The sequence below is a fragment of the Drosophila melanogaster genome, chromosome 3R (assembly GCF_000001215.4).
Source record: "Drosophila melanogaster chromosome 3R".
Taxonomy (NCBI): domain Eukaryota; kingdom Metazoa; phylum Arthropoda; class Insecta; order Diptera; family Drosophilidae; genus Drosophila; species Drosophila melanogaster.
Window position 1 is genome coordinate 12,344,375 of NT_033777.3, and position 25,184 is coordinate 12,369,558.

At 43.0% G+C, this 25,184-nt stretch overlaps 8 protein-coding genes and 1 non-coding gene across 14 annotated transcripts, besides 1 other annotated feature; 2 read left to right on the top strand and 7 right to left on the bottom strand.

Annotated features, from left to right (window-relative positions):
- Positions 1-4,612: 4,612 nt before the first annotated feature.
- Positions 4,613-6,270, bottom strand: CG10038 (uncharacterized protein). 2 transcript variants are annotated; one of them, NM_169460.3, is made up of 6 exons: positions 6,170-6,270; positions 6,000-6,091; positions 5,821-5,936; positions 5,421-5,608; positions 5,048-5,306; positions 4,613-4,990 (listed from the first exon to the last, which is right to left on the bottom strand). In NM_169460.3, the coding sequence occupies exons 2-6, from the start codon at positions 6,079-6,081 to the stop codon at positions 4,706-4,708; spliced, it is 930 nt and encodes a 309-aa protein (NP_731685.1). In that variant the 5' UTR covers positions 6,082-6,091; positions 6,170-6,270; the 3' UTR covers positions 4,613-4,705. The 2 variants fall into 2 exon arrangements, with proteins under 2 accessions (NP_731685.1, NP_650176.3); NM_141919.4 differs by having other exon boundaries at positions 6,000-6,270.
- Positions 6,271-6,440: 170 nt separating this feature from the next.
- Positions 6,441-7,729, bottom strand: CG10041 (uncharacterized protein). Its single transcript, NM_141920.3, has 2 exons — positions 7,036-7,729; positions 6,441-6,722 (listed from the first exon to the last, which is right to left on the bottom strand). Exons 1-2 carry the CDS (start codon positions 7,687-7,689, stop codon positions 6,513-6,515), a joined length of 864 nt encoding a protein of 287 aa, NP_650177.2. The 5' UTR covers positions 7,690-7,729; the 3' UTR covers positions 6,441-6,512.
- Positions 7,730-7,768: 39 nt separating this feature from the next.
- MBD-R2 lies at positions 7,769-11,891 on the bottom strand. The gene is made up of 5 exons (NM_169461.3): positions 10,545-11,891; positions 9,821-10,471; positions 9,624-9,756; positions 8,240-9,570; positions 7,769-8,170 (listed from the first exon to the last, which is right to left on the bottom strand). The coding sequence occupies exons 1-5, from the start codon at positions 11,767-11,769 to the stop codon at positions 8,001-8,003; spliced, it is 3,510 nt and encodes a 1,169-aa protein (NP_731688.2). The 5' UTR covers positions 11,770-11,891; the 3' UTR covers positions 7,769-8,000.
- Positions 11,892-15,633: 3,742 nt separating this feature from the next.
- On the top strand, positions 15,634-18,881 carry CG4115 (uncharacterized protein). Its single transcript, NM_141922.2, has 3 exons — positions 15,634-15,901; positions 15,963-16,116; positions 18,189-18,881. The coding sequence occupies exons 1-3, from the start codon at positions 15,756-15,758 to the stop codon at positions 18,549-18,551; spliced, it is 663 nt and encodes a 220-aa protein (NP_650179.1). The 5' UTR covers positions 15,634-15,755; the 3' UTR covers positions 18,552-18,881.
- Positions 18,542-18,615, top strand: sncRNA:419 (small non-coding RNA 419). Its single transcript, NR_002497.1, has one exon. It is a non-coding gene; the product is annotated as a small non-coding RNA 419 (non-coding RNA).
- Positions 18,882-19,201: 320 nt separating the features above from the next.
- Positions 19,202-19,284: a mobile genetic element.
- An 8-nt stretch (positions 19,285-19,292) lies between these two features.
- On the bottom strand, positions 19,293-20,306 carry Tim17a1. 2 transcript variants are annotated; one of them, NM_141923.2, is made up of 1 exon: positions 19,293-20,306. In NM_141923.2, exon 1 carries the CDS (start codon positions 20,209-20,211, stop codon positions 19,543-19,545), a length of 669 nt encoding a protein of 222 aa, NP_650180.1. In that variant the 5' UTR covers positions 20,212-20,306; the 3' UTR covers positions 19,293-19,542. The 2 variants fall into 2 exon arrangements, with proteins under 2 accessions (NP_650180.1, NP_001287301.1); NM_001300372.1 differs by having other exon boundaries at positions 19,410-20,306.
- Positions 20,307-20,401: 95 nt separating this feature from the next.
- Positions 20,402-21,361, bottom strand: GstD10 (Glutathione S transferase D10). Of its 2 annotated transcripts, none has more exons than NM_144456.3 (2): positions 21,317-21,361; positions 20,402-21,208 (listed from the first exon to the last, which is right to left on the bottom strand). In NM_144456.3, exon 2 carries the CDS (start codon positions 21,169-21,171, stop codon positions 20,539-20,541), a length of 633 nt encoding a protein of 210 aa, NP_652713.1. In that variant the 5' UTR covers positions 21,172-21,208; positions 21,317-21,361; the 3' UTR covers positions 20,402-20,538. The 2 variants fall into 2 exon arrangements, with proteins under 2 accessions (NP_652713.1, NP_001287302.1); NM_001300373.1 differs by having other exon boundaries at positions 20,402-21,232.
- A 427-nt stretch (positions 21,362-21,788) lies between these two features.
- On the bottom strand, positions 21,789-23,190 carry GstD9 (Glutathione S transferase D9). Of its 2 annotated transcripts, none has more exons than NM_141924.2 (2): positions 23,165-23,190; positions 21,789-22,537 (listed from the first exon to the last, which is right to left on the bottom strand). In NM_141924.2, exon 2 carries the CDS (start codon positions 22,521-22,523, stop codon positions 21,867-21,869), a length of 657 nt encoding a protein of 218 aa, NP_650181.1. In that variant the 5' UTR covers positions 22,524-22,537; positions 23,165-23,190; the 3' UTR covers positions 21,789-21,866. The 2 variants fall into 2 exon arrangements, with proteins under 2 accessions (NP_650181.1, NP_001287303.1); NM_001300374.1 differs by having other exon boundaries at positions 23,154-23,190.
- Positions 23,191-23,442: 252 nt separating this feature from the next.
- On the bottom strand, positions 23,443-24,894 carry GstD1 (Glutathione S transferase D1). Of its 2 annotated transcripts, none has more exons than NM_079602.5 (2): positions 24,829-24,894; positions 23,443-24,201 (listed from the first exon to the last, which is right to left on the bottom strand). In NM_079602.5, the coding sequence occupies exon 2, from the start codon at positions 24,195-24,197 to the stop codon at positions 23,568-23,570; it is 630 nt and encodes a 209-aa protein (NP_524326.1). In that variant the 5' UTR covers positions 24,198-24,201; positions 24,829-24,894; the 3' UTR covers positions 23,443-23,567. The 2 variants fall into 2 exon arrangements, with proteins under 2 accessions (NP_524326.1, NP_001034042.1); NM_001038953.2 differs by having other exon boundaries at positions 23,443-24,219.
- Positions 24,895-25,184: the final 290 nt, after the last annotated feature.

The following is a 25,184-nucleotide window of genomic DNA, read 5'->3' on the forward strand; positions in this document are numbered from 1 at the left end:
AGGAACACAAGTCGCCGGGATCCGTAAAAAGTCAAGTCGAGAACAATGCGACTCGAGGCCTACTTGCACTTGCAAGAAAGTCCAATGCCTCATTTTATGAATATCTATCTTGTGGGTTCGCTTTCTGGCTCACATTTGTGTGTGACACACAGCTCTGACAGCTGTGGCCGTCGTGGTCCTGGTAAATGGTCCCCATACCCATAACACCATCCCAATGCCCAACCCATGGTGATGCTGGTCCGGATGCCACGGAGTGGTGGCTCTTGCCCCGGCTCAAACTTTGACTCCGGTGATGCGTGGCCATTGTGCGCATTTGACGTTTGGTTTATTAATCAGTTTGGCCTGCGGCCACGGTCCATGGAGCGACCAACGTCACAATTTTCCACAAATGAATAATTTTTGTACAACGGAAAATATGAAGCAGAAGCCAAAAAGGCAAGCCCACAGAAAAATGTGTCACACAGGGGACTTACTTTTATACATACATATACTTTCATGTAGCCGGATATTAACATTTGGAGAACAGCTTTGCATAAGTACCTTCTTTACAATATGCTAACAATCTTAATGGCATTTGGGCAATGTATTATTTTAACACAGAAAAAAGTAGTTTCTTTAATTAACACATAAAAATGCTCAAAAGTATGCTTTAAAAAGTGAAAGTTCAAAAACATTATGCATACTTTTTGACAGCTTGATAAAAGACTGTCAAGTCAAAATAGTTCGCAGCAATCAAGTTTTAAGCAATTGTTCGTATTTGATTGTAGACTCATAAATATTAGAGTGTTTATAAGTTCGGTGCTCCCCCATTTGTTTCATATTTTTCGTGCAAAGCGGACCTCGAGTTTTAATTTCAGCAGAGAGAAGCGAAAGTCAAACAAATGTCAGTCGCGTGTTAATCAAGTGTAAATAAATGGCGCAAAGATTAGAGAGCACCGCCAAGGCAGCACCACAATGAAACATTCTGAAAAGCGCAGAAAACAAATAAAAAAAAATATAAAGGAGGAATTCCCAAAATTGAGGGGTGTGATGCAGACAAATAAAAAATGCCAACGAAAAAAATGGGAAAAAAGGTAGAAAAAACATTTAATGGTTTTTTAAATGTTTTTTAAATGTGCGTGAAAAATCTGTCACTTCGATGAGGAAAGAACTGGAAAAGCGCTTTAAGTTTTCTTTGATGCAAATTAGCCGCCAAAGTTGTTATCATCGAAGCCCTCACCCAAATCCCGAAGCCATTGGCCAGGACCCAAGCAACGCCTACGCCCAAGTGAGTCCTTGGACTCACGAACTTCAGACAAATCCTGCCCTTGGTGTCCGCATTTGAAAATTGGGTTTGGGGTGTACTGAAGTGGTGTTGATGATACTATTATCTTAAATCGCGACAGAAAAGGCGGCTGAGACCCATGCGGAGCTGTCGGCGGACGCGGGCACTTCAATTGTCCTTTTTCGGCGGAAGCATTTACAATTCATAGATAGAGACGGAAAAAATCGTTTTATTGGCTTTAAGGTCCTTTTTGTCGCCTCAGCGACATGAATAAAGGAGCAGAGCAGCAAGGACATAAACCGCAAATAACTTGAACACTCTGCGACCGGAGGGTTCCCTTTGTTATTGCATTTCCTCGTGATTTGTGTGTTCTCGGGCCGGCGGAAGAGTTTGGATTTTACAATTTTTTCACCGCCTCCAAGGCACAGTGGGGCAAAGTGTTAAGAACATCTCGAGCTCAAAGTTAACATATAAAACATTTTTTTACCAATAATATGTTTAATAAATTACTGAATGTTATAGATTTAATTAAATTCACAACTTTTTTTTTCTTTTTATTTTAAATACATATTGCAATTCAGATAATAATAATAATAACTGAAAACAAAGTGATATTAAGAATATTTCCATGTCTTCATATATATCCTTTTTTGAGAATATACTCCAAGACAGGCAAACAACCTTTTGACCACTGTTCTGGTGATTTTGTCTCGCGAAAGGGGTGCAAATGCTGCAATTTGTAACATTATTTGTTTTTCTTTTGGGCCTCCCAAACCAATGCCCTGCCACCCCAACACCGCCAAAAGGACATTGCTTGAAGACACAATGCTATCTAATCTTATTTGGTATTATTTCTGCGTTAAACCTGCATTTCAGCACTTTCCCATCTCACAGTGCCCGGCAATTGTTGTCCTTAACAAGGATACGAAACTTTAAAATTCCGAGAAGTAAGCTGTGTGGGGGACAGTTTTAATGATATTTACAGGAAGTGGCAGAATCGCATCAATCATTTGTCAGCCATAAAAATTCGTCACACACGAGTATTAAATTATACAACGAAAATGGCCAGAATATCCTTGTCGAAAAAAAAACCGGCAGGAATTCTTAATGGTTGCGTGCAATGAAATGACCTTGTAAGTTATGTCGCAAAAAATCTTGCTAGCAGTGAACCCAAAGTCTAACGATGGACAGTCACTCCTGTGAGGCATCGCATGGGATTGAGATCCCGGCATGTGTGGGTCCTGAATGCTTTAACCCATGGCCACCAACTCAGTCGCCTGGTGTGCCCACTCACATGTGAACATTTATTGGAAAACATTATTATTTATGGCTTTTTGAATGACATCGCTTGAACTTTTCAAGCAATAAAGTAACGTACAATAATAATTTTCTTATAACGGAAATAGCGAGCGCACAATTTTTTCTATAAAAAAAATGGAAAATTTGGAGTTTTGATTTATGAAGATATTCATTAGTACGTTTGATCGAAATTGAGTAAAGTGTACAATGTGATTCACAAGCAGGGCGATTTAAACTAATGGTGTTGTATACATATATGTAATGGATTTTCAATACACATTTGAAAATGCCTTGCTTATTTCGTTTCGCTAATTTTGTAAAAAATAAAATGTAAGGAAGTTACTATACTTTAAGCTTATAATAAATAAAATCCCAAGTAAGCCGATTGCTGAATACATTGCCATGCAATCTAAAATGAAAATCTCAATCCACATTATTTCAGGCAATTGATGCGCAGGAAACCCAATAGTTAAAGGGTTTGGGATTACGGAGTTCAAGTCCTTGGCCGTCTGGCAACTGTAAAGGATGCGTGGGCGTTTAAGATTCGATCAAATAAGCACAAGAAAAGGATTATTCTAAGTAATTGCTAGACATTGTTTAGCGGGATGTTAAGGACACAAGGAGCTCCATTTTGGGTGTGGGTTATTTTTGTGTTAAATGCGTTCGACTTTAATGTAAAATATCACCATAGCTGGGGCATTTGTTTTTATTTACTTAGCCAATGCGATTATACATAGGCCACTTCGGCTTATTTACTGCCCTGCTGCCGTATATAAATATATATATTATGTGTTATCGGAGGGTATATCTGCAAGCTATATATGTTAGATACGGGCTCCAGGCGCATGACCCATTCCTGAACTCGTGCAAAGCTTTTTGCTGGCGACGGCGCCACGAACCTTTGCCTTCTCGCTCTAAGCCACATGATGCCATCCTTGTCGGCTGTGTGTGTAGGGTGCCATGGAGTCAAAGTGTAGATAGCAAGCTGCCATAGGACGAGGACGACAAGGATGTTGAATACATATAAAAATGTCTAAGGTGGAGCAGAAGCCATGACTGCGGCCATGACAGCGATAATGTATTCGGGAGTGGGAAGGGGAGGCATCCACATCCACATGGGTTAGGAGGAGGTAGGTCCTGGCGAAGTTGTAGGGTTGCCAGGACTCGGTCACATCCCACTTCCACCATCCGACTACCCACGCTCGCCGTTCTCCGGCCTTCTCGCTATTTGAGTTTGGGTCCTGGTTCACTTTGTGGGTATTAAGTTCGTTTTAAGGCTAAAGACAAACGACTCCATCTCTTTCGACATGCCTTTCTCCGTCTCTTTTACTTAAGCCCCGGTTGCACTTTTTGCGCTCCTGCCAAATGAAAACTGTCCTGGCGAAGGTGAGTCAAAGTCTTTAAAGTTGCACAAAGGGGATTATGACTGTGCCCACATAATTAGTCAGCTGCCAGTCTTTCGTTACTACTCAAAGTTTTTAAAACTTGTATTGTAAAATAAAGTCAAGTAAACTTGAAATTAGAAAAACTACTTCCATCATTTTATATATAATAAACACCTTTTAGGTCTGCCAAGACCAACACAAAATCCACGCATTTCACTTCTCAATGCTTAAGGAGGGGAAAAATGTCAGTCGTCATTTTTTATGACGCACTTAGTTAAACGATATGGACAATAGCAAAGCACCGGGCAGGGGTAACCAGTCCATGGAAAGTGGTCTTCAGGGGCAACCCCCAAGGCATTTGATGCAGTGGCCAAGTTGACAGCCCTTCCTTATCCGCCAACCGTTGAGGGAATTTGTTTTCGTCCCGGATGCTAGTTTTTTATCCAGCTGATGGGCCAAGCGGGAGACTTTTGTTTTATCGATGGCAATACATCTCAGCCATCAATATGATTAACCCACACGGAATGTGCCGAAGTGCCGAAAATCAAATTAAATTGGCCTGATGTAAGTGTTAGTGACAGATTCGGACACTCGCTTGATTTATGCATAGCAAATCGATAGTTTGTGTTTGTCCTCTGAGAAAAGGGATCAGTGTCGGCTATGTGCAGACGGTAAAAACATAATTTATATTCACATCTCCATGATATTTACTATAAATGGGGAGTACAAAAATGCCTTAACAAGTAGATGCTGGCTGTCACTTCTTATTCGCTCGCTGTTCATACTTTTCCTCAATGAACTTGAACACGGAATCGATGGCCGAGTAAGAGGTCCATTCGTGCTTAGTGTGGCCAGCGGAAATCCTCCGGATGCTGCTCTTTGACTGTGAAACGGGTGTGTCTAAGGGTGTGTTGCTGGCAACCCAATCGCAGGCCACATCGCACAGGTACTCCTTGTTCTTCGCTTGGGGACTTCCCATGGCGGCATCAGTGAAGGCAATGGCAAAAACGGATTCTTTAAAGAAATCCGGAAACCGCTCCACCTAATAAAGAGAAGATTAAAATATGATGTTGAAATATATTTGGAATTTTATACCCACCAAATCAAGAGTAAGACTGCCACCATAACTGTGGGCCACAATGGCCACACTCTCGGGTTTCGCGGGCAATACAATATTCTTCCACACATATTTAACGTGCTCTACGGACGTATTGACGCCCTTGATGGGATTCTCCTTACCATTGTAGAATCGTGTGCAATCGTTGGCATTGGTGATGAGGAGATCGTATCCCAGTTTTTGGGCCTGTCGCACATAAGGCAGCTGGGTACCGTGGTCCAAGGAATTGTTAATAATTAAACTATAACAAAATTAAATATGTAAGTATTTGTATTTGTATGTTAATATCATTTGTATTGGTATTCAGGTATTTTTATCATTTCTATTATTTGGTTTAAATAGTGAACATACACACCTTCTGGCCCACTGTCCGGCTTTAACGTATCCACTGCCATGGATGAGGACTAGCAACTTTTTGGACTGCGACAGCTTTGCCGGTTGCGAGAATACAAACGAAGACCGCTCTGGAGGCTGGTCAAAAGGGATGTAGGTGCGACTAAGACCGTTTTTCTCCAGCAAAGCGTAGACAATTTCTGGGATTTGCTATGGGCGATAAAGGATACAGTATTTGTATAAGCTTATTCCTACCCACGTGGGCATATGTAATAATATTTGTGGAAAGGAATTGTGTGGTCTAGTTTCTCTTGAAGAGGATTCGTCCTAGGTGTGGATTCCTTGACATCAAGGAAACCTAATAGATTATAGTTTTCGGCAGAAGATATTCATGTGCAATGTGGGTTGAATGCGGTACATACGTTGGCTAGCTTCTGGTAGTGCTTCTCGTTTTCGGCGGCGTCGTCGCTGACGTTGTAGGAAAAGAGTTCCTTGCCAGGCTCCCCAGTGGCGGGATCGACTTTGCGCAGCACTCCTTCTGCAGGAGGCAAACGGGAAGATCATATTGTCAAGTAGCGACTTTGTGCAACATTCTACTTACCTCCATCGAATGCATATCCAAAGTTTTTCAGCTGGATGAGAGCCTCCTCGCAATTGCTAGCCGGCGGCGGTGAGTGCGACATTCGAAAACTTCTGAGGGGTCGAAATATTTGAATAAGCCTAGACCACATTACAATCGGTCGCGTGGCTTCCACACGGTTCGGCACTTACGTAGTAATAGAGCGATTGGAAAAAGCTTTTATTTATATAGAATTGTTGTTCGAGTTTTTGTTTTGATTTTTCATATGAACGCCGAACTAGGGATGGAATAAGCGCGCCACCTACTGGCCGCAAGCTCACATCGTCTAAGCGATAGGTATCGATAGCGAGGTCAGAGCACCAATTCACACCAAAACGCATCACTGCCAAAAAAAATCCCCATAATATTCGTTATAAATTAAATTTTATTAAATAACATTTTTTAATATAATATTGATCCTTTCCTGATGATTAATCATTGTCTTTTAATTGTAACCCTAGATAGAAAAGATCATACATATTTCTGTAAAACCTGCTATAACCCATCTTTCCATACAGTGCGATTAATTTGTAAGACTTTTAATCTCGCAGCCATAGAGTCCATGGATTCCTGAATCCAGCTGGAGTATGCGTTGATGCGAGTGAAGGCATAGGGTTTTAATGGGGTGCAGGCTTTTCGACCGTAGGAAAGTAATCCGTACAGCTTCTCTTTTGCCACATTCATCAAGGGAGCTCCAGAATCTCCCTGAAATGTAAAATTAAAATAACTCTTATTTAACTGATATAAAAATTATTTTATAGCATTGGTGTTTGTTCCTGGTAAGAAATTATAGGACTTCTATAAATAATATCCTAAATACCTCTTAAAAATTGCTACGTATTGCAAACCAAGGAATTTGACTGGAATATGTTTTCTAGTTTCAAATTTTATAATGATTAAATATTTGAAATGTACCTATATGTAGTTTGTTTAATTTAATTGGAAAACATATTCTTTGTTGAAAAAATTTTAATTGATTTTCGATTATGAATTTCTGGCGTATTTCTGATCCACTTACGTCGCAGGGACCTCGCGGTCCTTTCAAATGCATCGCACAGATGTCAAGCGGTTTGAGGAAAACGAAGCGATGGCTTTGCTGGCACTCATCGTTCTCCATGGTCAAGAAGGGCATCTCCTGGAGTTTTCTTATCTTGCCGACGCCAACCCGACCCCAGCCAACCAGCGAGGCCTGGGTGCCACTATCCCTTTGAGGCTTTCCAGCAAAGTTAATGCTACGAAATCGCACATCGTCGAGCGGGAATTTGGGGTAAATCCTCAACACGGCAATGTCGTTGCCGCCGAGCACCCTAAACTGGGGATGCCATCTTCTTTCCACGACGAAGAAGCGGGTCTGCTTCCGGCTGTTCAGCGAATCGGCGCCACCAGCCACGTACAGTTGTTTGGTTGGATTCGTTTGGATGCAGTGGGCTGCACTGAGCACGAACTCATTCGAAAGTATAACGCCCACGCAAAGGTGCTTGTAGTATCCTTTAAGGTTCTCTCCTATGGAGACGATGTATGGATAACGAGGGCGGAAACTTATCACCTTCGTGGTCGACACAGTTGTGGCTAACAAAGGTGTGCTATTCTGCGGGGTGTCGGAAAGCGTCTCCTGGGCTGCCGACATCGCGGCGAACCAAGCTATGGAGCAAAGAGATTGCCAACAACACATAACTGCGACCAAGTCACGAATACAAAGACGTCACAAAGACGTCTTGTAGTCAGGTTTTATCATCAAGCATCTTAACTTTATAATTGGGCATGAAATTATAATTTTCTGTATTCTCACATGGTTAACTTTAAAAGAATATACATTTAAATTCCATTATATTATCAAACTTTATAAAGTATAGCAATATTTTTTTTGAAGAGAAAAAGCTTGTACGGTTACTATCTACACGTCTGCAAAATTATGGAAACAGTTCGAAAATAGCTTAAAAGAAAATCCTCATTAGACCCCTATAACCGTGATCAATAGAAATGCTACTTGCTAGTGGCAGAATCTCTGAGGGTCTGCTTCATATTGGCCACCTGGTTGAGCTTGGCAAGGCGCTTCATGGTTTCGAGCTCCTTAATAAACGTGGCCAGCGCCTCTTTTGTGGTCGAGATGTCAGCGTCCTTTAAGTCATCCAACGTGTCCTCCTTTTCAAGTTCTAAAAGAAATTCAAAAATATATATAGATTCATATATACTCGTGACAAAAATTAGTTTTGGATACTAACCGTCCATTTCGGCTTCTATGTCATTCAGCCGATCGAGAACCAAGGATTGCTGCACCTTGATATGCTCGATCAAACGGTACTGGCACTCCTCCGGATCGATGGCAGCTTCCGGTTGCGGAACGTTCGGAAGGTCGGGGGCCTCCAATTTTGCACGCTTAACCGGTGTCAACGCAGTAGAGTCCAGATTGTCTTCGTCCCACTTTTTGGCCCATAGATAAAGCTTCGGATGACAGCGGTTGCGTGCGATGTTAATCTTCACCAGCAGCGAGTGCATCGATCGCTTGGCATCTAGCAAATTGCCGGTCAGCGTGTGCGAGCGCTTCAAGAGCTCGAATTGTTTGGTGGCCTGTGGATTTGCAGTGTGATACGCGGCCACCGGCAACTTGCCTTCGAATAGCCAGTCCTGGTCGTGCTTAAATCTCATAGAATCCCGACCCCTCTGCGGATTGCGACAAATGTAGCACACATACTTGTCCGGTACATCTGCCTCTTTGACAATTCCGTTGCATGCACCGTGTTGCCAGCATAGGCACAATTCACATTGGATCATTAGGCCGTCCTCTTCGCCATACTCGCAGATGCAGTTAATGATCTCCTCCTGCCGCATGCGCACAATTCGAATTAGTTCACCATTTTCCTTGATGTACTGTGGTGCTTTGCTTAACGTTTCAGCTGGTGGTGGGGCAAGGGCTGCATTTATGTCGGTCTGGTCATTAGATGATGGCGTGGACACCGAATCTCCCATGGCTGGTGAGTCAATGGAACTGATGGGAGTTGTTGCCGCACCACTGCGGCGTTTTTTCGAGTCGATGCGCGTATCCGGAGTGGGGGTGTTAAAAGATTGCCGTGTCTCCTCAACATCTTGTTCGGTTAAGCCATGACCAGCCGGGTTATCTGACAAAATGGGACGACGCTGAGAGCGCTGGCGGTTACTCTTTCGCGAGCCAGATGGCCGCTTCGACGGCGACAAGCGTGCACGCTTGCAGGAACGACTCAATGAAGGATTAAACGACTGAGTTGGACCAGCATCCAGAGAAACATCTTCTTGTTTAATGCCACTTTCAACAGTTGGCGACACACTTGGTGGCTCCATCTTAGGAGATAACAGGGCCTTAGTAGGCGTTATGTCAGATGGCGTTGAAGATGTGGCCGTAGCTGATACACTCTGTCGTTTAAACGATCGTGACTGCTGCAAATCCTGCTGGTGCATTTTGGCAAAGAATTGCTGGTTGGGTATTTGGTTTTTTGGCACCGCCTCAACTTGATCGATGGATGAGGGGTGCGTACGTTTGACCGCTAGTTCCTGCATCTTTGGACAGTGGCTGACGTGTCTGTAGATTTAAAGTAAGTTAGGTGTCATGAGTTTTGAATGAATATTACTCACTCTGCAAACTCCTTGTGATAATGGCGAATGTGGATTAGCAGAAAGTCTTCTTTGCGATAGGTCTTGGCGCAATCTTCGCGCGGGCATACATAAAGATTGTCTTGGATTTTGACTTTTAGGCCCCCAATGAAAGCTGAAATATGGAATTATAATTTATTTTAATATAGCACATGTTATTTCAAATTGCATATACTTACCAAAGCCATTTTCCACCACATGAGGATCTGCTAACATAAGCTGAGAGGTACCTCCCTCACTGGCTTCCAGTATTTCTGCTTCTATCTTGGGCTTTGTCTCATCGGCAGGCTGCGTCTGCGGCGACATTAACTCAGCTGGTGGCATAAGCGAGGCCACCGGTGCTTCCATGTACTGGCTTTCTTTCACCGGCATCGGAGTAGAAGGTAAAGAATGTTGCGACGTGATGCTCTGGTCCAGCGTGGAGTTCATCGACACATCCATGGGCCTGGGCTTGGGCGGTGGCTGCGGATTGTAGCCGTGTGTGTAGACGTAAGCATTGATGTCTTTGGCACGACGTCGATGGATGCTAAAGTCGTACACATCCGGGTTGTAGACCAGATTCTGGGACTCAAGGAACAACTTCAAGTCGGACTTGGAGCGGAAACGTTTGCCGCTGGGCGAGACCAGAATAACATCCCACTTGCCGAGGACGTTGGACCGCTGGTACATGTGCTTGATCCAGCCAGGAGGCAGACGCCAATCCTGCACGATAACAGTGGGTTTCTGGTGCTCGCCCACAATCAGAAAACCCTCGGTTCCAATAGGCTGGTCATTTACCCAATGACAAGTCCACTCGCCGTCATGCGGTATTTCTGGGAGTCCAAGGGATGCTGTTGGTTACGAAAGTCAAACATGAAAGTTAAGTTTAAGGCAAAACTAACATTCTCCTTTCGGTGCTCTTACCTATATCCAAACTGGCCATGTCCAGCAACGGCCAATCCCTGCGCTGAGGTGCACATTTGCTCTTCTTGCTGCCCGAAGAGCCACTGGATCCGCCAAGGCTGCCTGTGCTCGCCCGCTTCGGAGCCACAGGTGCAGAGCTTACTGGAGTTCCAACAGGAGTGGGTGACTTTGAGGCACCCTCTTCCGCTACCTGAACAGGGGGCAACTGCTTGGGCATCTTGTTCATGTGCACGGCGCGCACGTTCTTAACGTAACCATCGTCGAAGAGAACCTCGTAGGTATCGTTGCCCAGCAACTTGCGTATGGTTCCTGGAAACTTACGCGGCCCCGACCAGCGGGCCATGCACTTCTCGTCCAGCTCAAAGACGGGCAGCACACGGTTGCTGAGGCGCTGCCTCAGCCGCTCCGACTTGATGGCCATCCACTCCTGAAAGCTGCCGCTGGTCGAAGGTGACACCTTTAGCTTGTGATTGCGCTCAAAGCGCACGAGTAGCGTCTGCTCCGTCTCGTTAACTTCCACGATGCGGGCGGGCAACCAGTTGCCTTCCACACTGAGCGCCTCCAAACGGGCGCCAATAGTCAGGTTATGTGGGTTGCTGTACTTGGGCGGTGTGCCGGGCAAAGGTGAGTTCGAACTGGAAGCGGATCCAGGAGCTGGGACTGTGGCTTCGCTGCTTGCGGCTACCGGAGTCCCTGAGGGTTCCTTTGCAGCTGCCTTGTTTGCATCTTCTCCACTTTCGGGAGTATTTTTAACGTCATCCGCCGCCTTGCCTGTTTTACCTTCCTCCGTGGCCTTGCGTTCTGCAGATTCCGACAGGATTTGCGCAACTATTTGGTCTACCGTAGCTTTGATCACATCGTCATTGGTCGATGACTGAGCATTTCCCGGGGTTTCAGTCGTTCCCTCCACGCTGGCGTGCTGAAGTGCCCGTTGGTCTGCTTCGATCTCCGCGGTATCCATCTTGCCCCATGGAAAAACGGTGGGAAAGACGCGCGGCTTGAGCAGATACTTCCCATTGCGGATAGTGTTGAAGTCCAAACGGCGGAAGTGGCGTGAGCAGACCAGCACGCTCTTGGTGATCTGGCGCTCCAGGCTGATGCGAGAGTTTTTGATCCATATGGCGCGGATGATGGGATCTAGGGGGAAGGAGTGGTAAGTCACGCCGTTGTGCTCCAACAGACGCGACGTCGACGGGCAGTTGGCCACGCAGCACCGGCGGCCCATGGCGATGAAGTTCACCCAATTCTCTATTTTGTTTGCCTATGTGCAAACGCACACTTTGCTAAGTGATGAAATAATCCAGGAAACGACGCGAAAATTATCCAGAAAAATACAGCGCAATAAATTAGTGATACCAAATTGGGGTACAGTAAAAACGTGTGCGTCGGCAAACTATCGATAGTTAGATATTGCCACCTTGTTGGAAAAGTTCAAAACTATTTAACGATATTTTTTGAATTTTATAAAAAATAAATTTTAAATGACTTTATTGCATAGATCTTTATTGTGGTGATAAATAAATACTACTTTCGATAAATAAATAAATATTACTTTAGAGCCTGAGTAGGTTGAATTTAATTACTTTTTATTTCTGACTATCTCAATTTTCATGAAACTTTACATCAATCTTCCTGCCATAAATTAACTATTAAAGTTGGTAAATACCCGCTGCACAATTAATATTAATCGGTGCGTTAATGCATTTTAGCGAAGTGAGGGTGCCATAAATTTCCTCAGCTCGGCGGAAAAAGGATCACGTGCCGATACGCCACCGTTCCCAAGGCCACCGAAAGCCTATTTGAAATGCAATTAATGTACGCTTTTGGGCTTACATGTCACCACGTTCGCCAAAAGGCAGACACCTTGCAAAAAGCTAACCAAATACGATATTATCCATTCGACAAATGCTTCTGGAAATATGTATTTCAACACTGGGTTTCAAAGTTTGAGGAGCAGCTATTTACGCATACTGCTAAAATAAACACTCATTGTAGTTTTTAATTACAATATTTCACCCGGTCATTAGCATGCAAGAAACAACTGACAAATTTAAATGTGGCGCCTGCTGCTTGATCGGTTGATTGAGCCGCCAAAAAAATCGATTGAAGTATGGAGCTTTGGCCTTCAAATCGAAATATGTGAGGAAAATGTGATGGCACATTTTGAAAGAATAAAATATTAAGATTCTCTATATTGTGTCAATATCTTATGTATATATGTGGCTTGACCCCTCGAATTCCGTAACTAAACAGTTTAGTTCCATTACAAATATTGTTTTAGAATGATAGCCGGAAACTCACGGTCGAAGAGCTTCCTGTTTTTGGGTACTTCCCTGAAAACGAGGTCTCTGGGTCAATCGGTTGACTTTTAGATCTTGGGCGTGTTTGCGAAATTGACACGGAGCCAATATCAAATGGTGTTGACTTTGATTCAGTGGATTGCCAATATTTGTAATCAAATCACGGCTGGAGCATAAAGCAAACTTTAATTATAAAATGCTTTTATTGTCATATGCAGCTGACATAAATATTAAATAACGTGAGTAATTGACGTTGCTAAGCCGAATAATTTAGCATTTTATAAATTTTGGTCAGTCAAAAACTGACATTGAGGGGGCCACTCGAAGGGAAATCCAAAATGGGTGGTAAACACGGTTAGATTTCCGTTTGCATAACTATTAGTGAACATATTTGCATAAATTATCGACACTCGATGAAATTGGGACGACTGCACCTGACCTCACTCTCTTTTTGTGCAAATAATTCAACAATATGTAACCTGTGCAAAAATATTTTTCAAAAACAGAAAACCGAAAACAGAAATATGTACAAGGAGAGTACAAAACTTTTGGTCCAACTGACGGCGGCACTTTCTCCTTTAATATTTACCCAACTCATCGACAAATTGGCCAGGCCCATTCCCCAGCCTCATCTCATCGGTCCCAGCCGCATAGCCCATAAGTCAGCCCCTTCTCCCTCTCCCTCTCCCGATCCCGATCCCCATTCCGATACCGTCTGGGAACTCATTGCGTAAATATGAGGGCATGCAATGCGGTAATAGGCTGGCTGCGCGTCTCTTGACAGTTGGGCCCAGTTTCCCGGTTCCTTATCACATGATTATTACCCAAAAATATTATCGCTAAATGATGATGATCATTTTGGGCTTGAGAGTGCCCACGGGAATTCATGTAACGCCGAGTAGCTCACACAAATTAAATAAATTATGCTTGCCCGAAAGACATGGCTTAAGCAAATACACGTGTTGACCATGTAAATGGGTTGCCTAATTTATTATAATTTTTATTGCTCTTTGTCGTTCAGCATTGCACGCCGGTCATTTGAAATTTGAAATTTAATATGTGGAATTTTTTCAATGCTAGCAATTGGGATTTTTCCAAACTCTGTGTACAATATATTGAAATAATTTTACTTAACACCCACCTCTGTGGCATAGTTTAATAATAATCGATACAAATATTTTGCTAAATATTATAGAAATTTCTGAGAAATGGGCGCGGCTGGCCCAGCAGCATCCAGCATAATCCGCCCAAAGTGTCCAACGAGATACATGTGTCAGGTAATGAGCGGCACCTGCCTTCGTGTAACTTTTGCCGTTTTACCGATTGCCATAAAGTGCGATTTAACAGATACCTTTGCTTTTTCAAAAACCGCCATTTTTTGGTTTCGGCTGTGTTCGGTCGACATGCTCAACTGCACGTGAGTTGAAGATGTAAAAATAAAGAAAATAACGCGCGGAGGAGACAAAACTTATCGAGGCGATCATGTTGAAATGCGTGAATTGAGCTTGGGTTTTGGGTTTTTGGGTTTTCGGGTTTGCTCGGCTTACTCTTCACTTTCAACTGGTGAAATTTTCGTACTCATCGGGGCTGACCTTGATCTGGGTCCCAAGCTGTGGAGAAAATAATGTAGATGGGCATCATTTCTTATGCTTATGCAATGGCAAGTGTGTTTGGGTATATCTTCTGGCTATTTATGGCCGGCATTATGTAACGTTTGGCAGCTCATTTAAAATTATAAGTACGATTAGTTGTTATATAGGTGCGTATTTAATGTAGCCACAGAACTTATTGATTAATAAGTGACCTTTACATTTCAATTATGTCGATTTCAATCGACATAAATTGTTGGTCAACACATCAGTTGAGATTATGCAATGAGCAAAGCGACAAAAGCACTGGCAAATACATACATTTCTGAGACGAAGCAAACAATAGCGTAAAATGCATTTATTTATGCAAAGAGACAGGAGACGCAGCACACAAAAAAAGTTCGAAATTTCCGTGCCAAAAACGATTTTGGCTCAAGTGGTGTCGTGTTTGTGAAGCTAATTAGATGGGAGTTAGCCCAATCCATTCAACGGCCATTCAAAGCGAAGTGGTGCAAAATGATGCGCAAGCCAAAGAAACGCCACCCATCGCCCACCGATCGTCCCCCCCTCCCCTTTTTTTGCACCACTTTGGCCACTTATCATTCACGGTTGCTGGTTAAACAGCCACTGAAGATTAGGCCATTCTCCCCGTGCTCCAATTTATAAATGGGTTACAGATTGCTCTTAAAATATATACATACATAGGTGCAAATTCACGAGTATCTACTTAAATCAAAAATTCTAGCAAGTCGCTAGAATTCTACTAATCTACTAATCTTAACATTTAAGTTTTTAGCTTAAAATACTTCTGGCCTAACCATTTTCCAATCTATTCAAAACATTTAAAAGGAATTTTTCAAAATGAATCAATCTCTAAATTTATTGCCTCTGTAGTACAGGGTATTCAAATTTCGACTTGCATACAATCAGCTCCGTTGATTGTTACAATGTTTCTCACACTAAAAATCCTGAAAATAAAAAGTTAAATTAAAAGAAAGTATATGGTTTTTATAAAGAAAAAAGAAGTGTTCAACAGTAGGACTTCATGGAATAAACATTTTCGAGTGTAGTACTGCCGCCAAACCAAAAAAAAAGCCCCACCACTCATTCTCTCTTTTTGGGGTACGGCGCTCTCATCGAATTGAGTGGATGGATCGATGCGACTCTCGGTTCGTATATAAGGCGGGGTTCCCCAATGCTTTTGACATTCCAGTTGATCAGTGCCAGCCGATCGGTCGGTAGAGAGAAGTGCGTCGCGAGTCCAAAAAAGAAAATCGAGCCCGCAGAAAGTGCCAGTGAATAGACTGATAAAGCAAACAAAAATGAAAGCTTTCATTATCGCCGGAGTGTGCGTGTTGAGCGTGCTGAGCCTGGGATCCGCTCAGTTCCAGAACGGACGTCTGGAGCCGCCGAATCCGCAGCTCTGTGCCCAGCGTGTCATTCACGAGAAGACTCCCGATGGCAAGGGGTGAGTCAGCAGGATATGCTCACCAAAACATAAACTATAGGGTTTGCTTCTCTCCCCGCAGTTACTTCTTCTCGTGGCGCGACCCTCAGCTGAAGGGCGTGGAGGAGGACTGGCTGACCGCCAGGAACTACTGCCGCAGGCGCTGCATGGACTCCGTTTCCCTGGAGACCAGTTTGGAGAACGAGTGGATCAAGCAGTATGTTGTGCGCGAGAATGTAAGTACAAATTTCAGGGGCTATAACGATGAAAATAAATTAAGGCAAGAAATGATAAGAGAAATCGAAAGACTTAGGAAACGAACTCAAGTATAGGTGTTGTCATGAATAGCACACAAATGCGCACACGCAAAGCTAATCTTTTATCTCAACTTTCATAAATATTTACTCCGAAAATGTTGAGTCTATAAATGGATTGTCCCAAGTCAATAAATTAAACCTTACGTAAGTCCCACTTATGATATTGGAACCATGTCCAAACTAATAAATTGATCTGAACTTCAATGCACCTGTTTGTTAAACATTTAAGCATTGATAGATCAAACAAATGACCGAAAATACCATTGAAATGTGCAACTCATTCACTATGTATATGTTTTTTTTTCCGGCGAAAGGCTATTATAAATGCAAAATCAAACACTAATAAATGGACCGCATCAATGTGGACTTTTACACCTTAAAGTCGAAAAAGCTTGCCAATAATTTATTGTACCTGCATCTATTAGATTTTGTTTCCGTTGTTTTCTCACCTGTTTTGCATGACATTATGTCACCTTTCTTAATTTGTTTGGCAAGTTAAATAACGTCAGTTTAGCCGCGTGTGAACTGTTTAGCGCGTTTTATTTGGCAGCTCAGACAAGACACAACAAAACGCTGACCTTAATTCCGAGGATGCTGGGGGGGCACACAATAAAAATAATTGCGAAATCCCTGACACTAACATCGCTCCACAAAGTTCAATGTGAAATTGCGCATAAAAACTGAACGGAAAGGCAAAATACGCATCATAAATACAGAAAAACTTTCCCAGTTGTTGCCTCTGTAATTTTGCACACGAATGGAATCGTCTGATATTATGCAACGCTCTTCGGATGAACAAGTGTCAAGTTTGGAGTTGTGGTCAGCCGGGCTCATCTCATCCCATCTCATCTGCCATCTTCCGACTCATTGCCCACATCCCATCTCCGGTTTTGCGGCATGGGAAGGCACTGGCGGTCGAATTAAAATCGAAAGTACATGTGTGCGATGGGAAAGCCTGGCCGGAAAAGCTGATCAACAAAATTACTTAGCAAAATTAGCAAGCTGCGAACACGCAACCGAATTCATTTGTTTTACATTTTGCGTATAAGATCCAAAAGGAAATTGAATGCAAACCATAGGCGATAAAAAGTCGAAGATGGAAAGTAACTCATGATCATCGAATATTAATATATTAACCACATATCAACCAACATATAAGACAACAAATCTTTTTTTAGATGTCCAATGGAAACGCAGTACTTTCCATTAAAATTTTCCGCTTCCTGCTAAGTTGCATCTCCCACCACCGACTTCTCTGCAAGACTTTTATTTAACTATTAGTAGGACAGGTGTATAAACATCACTCATTTAGGTTTCCGCAACGGGTAAAATGCATTCATTGTCTGAGTTTTAAACAATTACATTGCAATCTGGACCCCTTAAATGAAACGCTAAAACCGCCAGCGACAAAACCGAAATCAATGTCCATAAATCTATTTCAGCTTTACGCTCATTGGAGTTTTCCAAAAGGGCAGACATCCACATCGAGTCGTCTGGGTCTCTTTGTTTTTTTTTTTTTTTTTTTTTTGTGTGCTGCCCCCTTAACAAAACAATTTTTATGGCCCATCAGGTGAAAGTGACTGATGATCGCTTAACTGCGGCTGCGCAGCGGCTTTTGCTTTTGCTTCTGCTCACTTGAAATGTTGACAGTATCGGGTGCGCCAGCTCCAAAAGGGCGCGGACTCGGATTCGGAATGGGAATGGGTATGGGTATATGGGTTCGCTTTCAGCGATAAAAATGGTTGTTTGGGCGTGACAGGCCCAAAAGAGTTGCTAACTGGAATTTCTACCACTATTTTGTTCGTCGATGCCAGCCCTGCATTTTCTTGCGTAGGTGGGGGATTGATGGGGGAAATTTCTATTTCTATTTCAGTATCTGCAAGGGGCAATGAACTATTGATACTATTTCATTGATTCAGTTTCCTTGGATGGATATTTGAATTTTGTCCTGGTTTCAGTACATTAATGAGAACACTACTCTCACGTTGCAGGTGAAATACATCTGGACCAGCGGCCGCTTGTGTGACTTCAAGGGCTGTGACCGCCCCGATCTGCAGCCCACAAACATCAACGGTTGGTTCTGGACCGCCACACTGCAGAAACTGGCACCAACCACTGAGAGGAACCAGGGCGATTGGTCGCCCACCGGAGGCATTGGCCTGCCCCAGCCGGACAACCGCGAGTACAAGCAGAATGGAGCGCCGGAGAATTGTCTCGCCCTGCTGAATCAGTTCTACAACGATGGCGTAAACTGGCACGATGTGGCATGCCATCACAAGAAGAGCTTCGTCTGCGAGGAGAACGATGCTCTGCTGAAGTATGTGCGCTACACGAACCCCAATCTGCGCATCTAAGAGGATCGCGATCAGGATCAGAATCCGAATGCGAATGTGGGCTGGCGGAAGGACCAGCGACACTCTCCAAGTAAAACCAAAAATGATATTTCCCAAATCGGCAGCGGGAACGATGATCGATGTCAACTATATGTCTAATCTCCGATTGTCTTTGAATGCAAAGTTTTCTGGCCAAATTGCTGCATGATATACTTACTTATGAACCCTATCCTGGTAACCACCTTCCAATTCTCTGCGCTCTGTTCTGTCTCATCAACTAGTTTAATTCTTAATTTTGTATTAATTTATGATTTTCTTTAATTATAATAAAAGATTCGAAACGATTTTGATAAGTGGACAACGGCATTATTTATTTTTTTGTTAATTTGATATAGCATTGAACGTTTAAATTGATTTATTTAAGGATATTATGATAGAATCATAAATACCTCTTTTCCAGGGTAGAGGTTAGATATTAATAAATGCTTTTTATTAAATCTACAGATCCTAAGAACCCTCTTTCAAATTGTATGATATTGTTCAGCGCTGCAGATATGAATATAAATCTGTTCCGAGTTTTGTTTTCCATACGATGAAATAATTGTACAAATTTGAATTATAAAAACCAAAAAAAAGTTCTGTTTCAAGCTGAGCCATTTGAAGTATAACACAAGAGAAAATGCTACAGTCGAGTTTCCCGACTACCAGATATCCGTTACTCAAGTAGTGGGATTTTTCTGGGATATCTATAGATTGGGAAATACATACATACATTGTTTTATTCAACCTTTAAAAAAATAAAGCCACAAAATAAAGTGTTTCGAACTTGAAATTCTGACGCCAAGAAGTATGCTATGATTTTGATAGTAGATAAGCTTTAGTATCTTATGCGTTTTGTATATTACGATCATGAAATGAACGGTGAAAACTAGTACATGCACACAATTTTGATGAGTGATTGTTGAGAACGAAAGATTGAATGAAAATGAAAACCCTTTTTTTTTGGGCAACACTAGAACATCTGGGACAGTTTCACCAGATCCAAGAGGGAATAAAATGGCTTCTGTTTGGAATCTCGCTCGTGACTCTTAACCGGAATGTCCTGAAGTAAATTTGGTTCCCTGCTCGCCCGACATTTGTCCAGCACCCGTTCAAACTCCGCCAGTGCGAAATCTTGAGTGGATGACGCTCTCTTCGGATCAATAGTCTCCAGTATGGCCTCCCACTGGGCCCGCTGCGGCTTGATGACTATCCCTGCACCTTTGTCGGCTGCATTAATGGTGGCCACTGCTGCACCGGCTCCTTCAATCATGGCCAGCACCAGACAGCCCACCAGAGCACTGTTGGCCATGGCCCGAATGCCATTACGGGCTGCCAATATCCCACCAGTGGCCGCTCCACTGAGTATCGAGTTCCAGGCATCCTCCCTCTGGCGATAGTGGACCAGGGCGCAATCCACTGTGCTGAAAGTGGCACCCCAAACGGCAAAGCTGCCGGCAATGGACGGCGTTCTCATCTTCACCAAATCAATGCCACCATAAAGTCTGCGCTGCAATCCGGTAGGAGCGTTACGGAAACCCTTGAGGAACTCGAACAGCGAACCACCGATGGTGCCCATCATGAAGGCACATCCGCAATCCTCCACAATCCTAATGGGACACGGCTGGCGATTGTACTCCATGGCCTTGACTTACTATATCAAAACCTTTGGGTATACTAATATTCTTCAAGTGGCTTCAAATCAAAAACTTGTGTTTTGGAAATAGACTTTTGAGTAAACATAATACGAAGTGTTTGGGATGCTGACGTTTGCGTCCTTTCTAGATGTTTACAATTTTATGATATTAAATTTGTATTTCAAAAAACGGATTAAACTTTAAAAGTGAATTTTTTTTATTTAACTATTGAAATGTCTATCGAAATCCAGCCCAGTCTTAATCTTTAAATATATAGTTTTTTCTTGATAACCGAATAATAGGTGTTTTATCAGTATTTCGGGTTCATATATTCAGTTATCGAAGTATTTGCGGAACTCCTGGCAACCAGCCCAGTTTTCCTCCCAACCGGGAGTCAGTTTCTTGGCATTCTCGTACCAACGTGCCACATTGGCATACCGCTTGAAATCGAAGCCAGCCACATCGAAAGTGGAAACGGTGGCCAGAAAGGCAATATCCGCCAAGCTATAATCCCCTCCAGCGCTGTAGGTCTGCCCCTCCAGGAATGTGTTTAGGAATTCGAAGGCCACTTCGATCTTCTTGTAGTTCTCCTCATTGGCGGGCTTCTTTAGGAAAATCTGCGGATAATAGTACTCGGAGAAGCTCTTATACAGCGTACCCATGTCGAAGTACAGGCGCTGATTGATCAACGCCTGCTTTTGCACATCCTTGGGGAAGAGCTTGTCGTCCTTGCCGTACTTCTCCACCAGATAAACCATAATCGCCCGCGACTCCCACAAAGCAAATCCATGGTCGTGCAGCGTGGGGATCGTGTGCTGCGGATTGATTTTCAGGTATTCCGGCGTGAATTGCTCCCTAGCTCGGGTGTTGATAATGGTCTTCTTATCGAACTCCACACCCAGTGCCTTGGCTGTCATCAGAACAGAGCGGCAGGGAGCAGATCCGGGTCTATAGTATAAATCCATCTTACGCTATCTCACTTTCTGAAGGGATCTCTGGAAACTGAATAAAAAAAAAAACGAACAGCTAATCACTTTCTCATTTCGTTCGCTGAACCTGGTTACGCAATCTCTATAATAAATTCATCAAAAACAACAAAAGTATACATACCTACGTGGTAATCAAATATACTCGGCTGCTCTGCTGGAGTCAAAACGCGACAAACGACTGAAAAATTCTCTGCGGTTTAGTCGTGTTTTATAAGAAATAGAAGATAACCACAAAAAATACTCGTAGAATGTTTCGGGGCTGATGGATCAATTAGGTATAGGTGATAATAGTCAGCAATTTTTGGGCTAGCACTGGACACAAGAGAAACTTCTGGAAGAGCAGAGTGCAGCTGTATTACCAATTTCATTTCGTTTAGCTTCCCGTTGAACTAAACTTTACGTAAATCATGAATTAGTACAGGTGTTTGTCCAAAATTACCATTTGAATTTAATTGTTTTGGCTATCGCTAAAATCACGGCAGGTGGCATTTCAGCAAACCGACACGTAGCAATATCTTATCGCTATCAGAATGTTTGGAGCAGAGGATCCTCTGCCTTATCGCTGTACAAAAGCCAACAACTCTTCGTTTATTATACTCATTGTCATTTCACAATGTCTCACTCTTTATTCAAACAGGTCGATACAGATTAGATTATTTATTACAGACCCGTCATTGTTTGTTCAAAATCGCACCCAGATACAATTTCTTGTAGTACTCGCAGCCCTCCCAGTTCTCCTCCCAGCCGGGTATCACTTTCTTGGCATTGTCGTACCACCTAACCACTTCCGGATATTTACCAAAATCATATTCCGATATTTCAAAAGTGGAAACGGTGGCCAGAAGCGCAAAATCGGCCAGAGTCAACTTGTTGAGGGCGGCGTACTGCTGACCCTTCAACAGAGTATTGAACATAGCGAAAGCATCATCGATCTTCTTGAGGTTATCGGGATCAGCTGGCTTCTTCACATCCTCGAACAACTGGGGATAGTAGTAGTACACGTAGCTCTGGTACAGAGTACTCAGATCGAAAAACAGGCGCTGATTGATCACGGCTCTCTGCTGGGGATCCTTGGGATAAAGGGAGCCATCTTTATCGTACTTCTCGGCCAGATAAATCAGTATAGCCCTCGACTCCCAGATGGCGAAACCATCGTCAACCAGCGTGGGAATCGTATGCTGAGGATTGATCTTTACAAATTCCGGCTTAAGATGCTCGCCGGCATCCAGATCCACCTGCTTCTTGTTCAGCTCCAATCCCAGGGCACGGGCCGTCATCAGGATGGAACGGCAAGGTGCCGAGTAGAGCATATAGTAGAAGTCCAACATGATTACTCGCTGAGCTGTAAAATCATACTGAATTAGTTTACGTCAAATTGTCCTTATATACTGTTGTTCCCTTCAACGATGGCTAGATTAGACTTAACGAGACAGCTTTCATTGGAATGTTTGTTTGTTTGTATAATTGTATCAAATTGCATTGGATATTTTTCTTAGAATTTCGTGATATATCGACTCTACCCGCTCAGATGTTTACATTTCAGATCATATTTTGTTTTTAAAACTAAAGTTAAAGTTATTGGTGGCGCAAGACACAAAAAAAAATTATTGAGAAAACATGGTCGTTAATGCACCTTGGAATGCACATAATGCACCCATTTTGATAAAAGCTTATTGAGACAGTTAAACATTCTCTCAGAAAAATAACATAAATATCTACAAACTGTGTTTTTATTAAAAATGGTGCCCATAATATATAAAATATGTCGAGATTTGCTTCCTTTTAAATGAATAATTTAACTTGGTAATTTTCCACTTTGTTATCTACCGTTAAAAGCTTTTTGAAGAACAAGAAATTACAAGAGCTGCCTTTCTGATGAAAATTTCAGAACCAAAACGAAATTCACTCTAAGTTTCTAATCTATTTCACCAATGAATTTAAGTCTGATAATTTCTCACTTTTTCCTTACAGATTTTCAAGCTTCTTTTTTGAGGCCTTCACCACATAAAACTAACGAGCATCGCGAAAATATTCTATCTTTTATTATCTTTTTTTGTTTGCCTCTCGATTCGGAGAGATTTAGCAAAAGAGGAAAGAGAATCACCCCTGGCATCAAAGAGAAAATAACGAGCATCAAGAGAGCCCACTTATTCAATTGCAGTCCCTATCCACAATATCCACTATCCACATACACATAGTAATATATGTAAATGTACACCCATCTAAAAACAAACTCATTTGTATTTTGTGCATTCAAAAAAAAGAACACTTATTTATTGTCTTTGGAGACAGGCGAATTTGGAATTGTTGTTTGTGAACGTGAATATAAATACTACATCATATGTACGGGTATAAAAACGTGAATATCAGGCTTATTCGAAGTACTTCTTGAACTCCAGGCATCCGGCCCAGTTCTCCTCCCATCCGGGAGTCACCTTCTTGGCGTTCTCGTACCACCTGTTCACATTGGCGTACTTGCTGATCTCGAATTTGGCCACCTCGAATGTGGACACGGTTGCCACCAGGGCAATGTCGGCTACGGTAAGGGAGTCACCGGCGGCGTAGTCCTGTCCCTCCAGGAAGGTGTTCAGGAACTCGAAGGCGGCCTCGATCTTCTTGAAGGCCTCTGGATCGGCGGGCGCCTTGGCGAACACCTGTGGGTAGTAGTAGTTGGCGAAGCTCTGGTACAGCGTTCCCATGTCGAAGTACAGGCGCTGATTGATCACGGCGCGCTTCTTGGGGCACTTAGGGTACAGGGAGTCGGTCTTGCCGTACTTCTCCACCAAATACACCTGGATGGCGCGGGACTCCCACAGCGCGAATCCGTTGTCCACCAGCGTGGGAATGGTGTGCTGGGGATTGATCTTCAGGAACTCCGGCTTCAGGTGCTCACCGGCCTGCAGGTTGAGCAGCTTCTTGTTCAGCTCGACGCCCACGGCCTTGGCGGTCATGATCACGGAGCGGCAGGGGGAGGAGCCGGGCAGGTAGTAGAAGTCAACCATTTTACTGTAGAAGTTCGAAGAACTATCATTTAGTTACAGTGCTCGCAATAAATAATTTGTAGCCAACTTGTTAAGAAATATTATTATCTTCGCTAATTTCTAACCAACGGTTATTTAAAAGCTTAGGGCATTCATTTGTATTTCTAATTTGGGTTTTAAATGGAAGAAGAATCAAGTTGAAAAGAAACTGAAAACAATTGTGAGTCCGCCATATTTGATTGGAGTGAACAAATCTCCAACTTCTTTTCAAATTTAGATGTGAGCACCAAACTTTTTCAAGCATATCCACAAGCGTCGCATTCATATTTAAATTAACAATCTCCCCCTTCTTGAGACCCAAATTGCTTCTGTATTATACACATTATCCATATGGCATGCAAACAGAATAGATCTGGATGCTAGAAAGATATGCCACAATTAGACGCGCTCTATAATTACAAGTTCAGCAAAAGCGGACTTTAATTGGGCCGCCATTACAGAAGTTCACTTGGCTATGATGTCATATCGGGGCTATAATACGTTCAAATGTTGGTAATTTTCCATGCTGCCAATATTTCCTTTTATTTTTGACCAAACACAGGCACACAATCACAAAACACAATATATATAGAAATTGCTGTGGGGAACTTACATTTTTTTCTTCTGTTGTGAAACTCGCGATGTACACTGTATCAAATGAAAAGTAGCACTGAACGGAATTCGAAGAGCGAGCCCACTTTTATAGGGGCCGGCTGTGGTCGCCACAATGCCGGCAAACAAGAGTTGTAGCTTGAAGCGCCCCGCGGGGCGTGGCAAGGTGGGGAGAGAGGTACAGAGAGAGAGAGAGGGGGCTGCTAGTTGTTGTCGTGCCTGGGTTTTTTTTTTGTCTTCTATTATATTCTGACTTGCCCACACATACCCACTAATGGCGGGCAAAAATGTGACGTTAGCGGCGTGATTAATACACTGTTGTGTGGCCATGGGTGTGTGGAGACGATTGATAGTGTG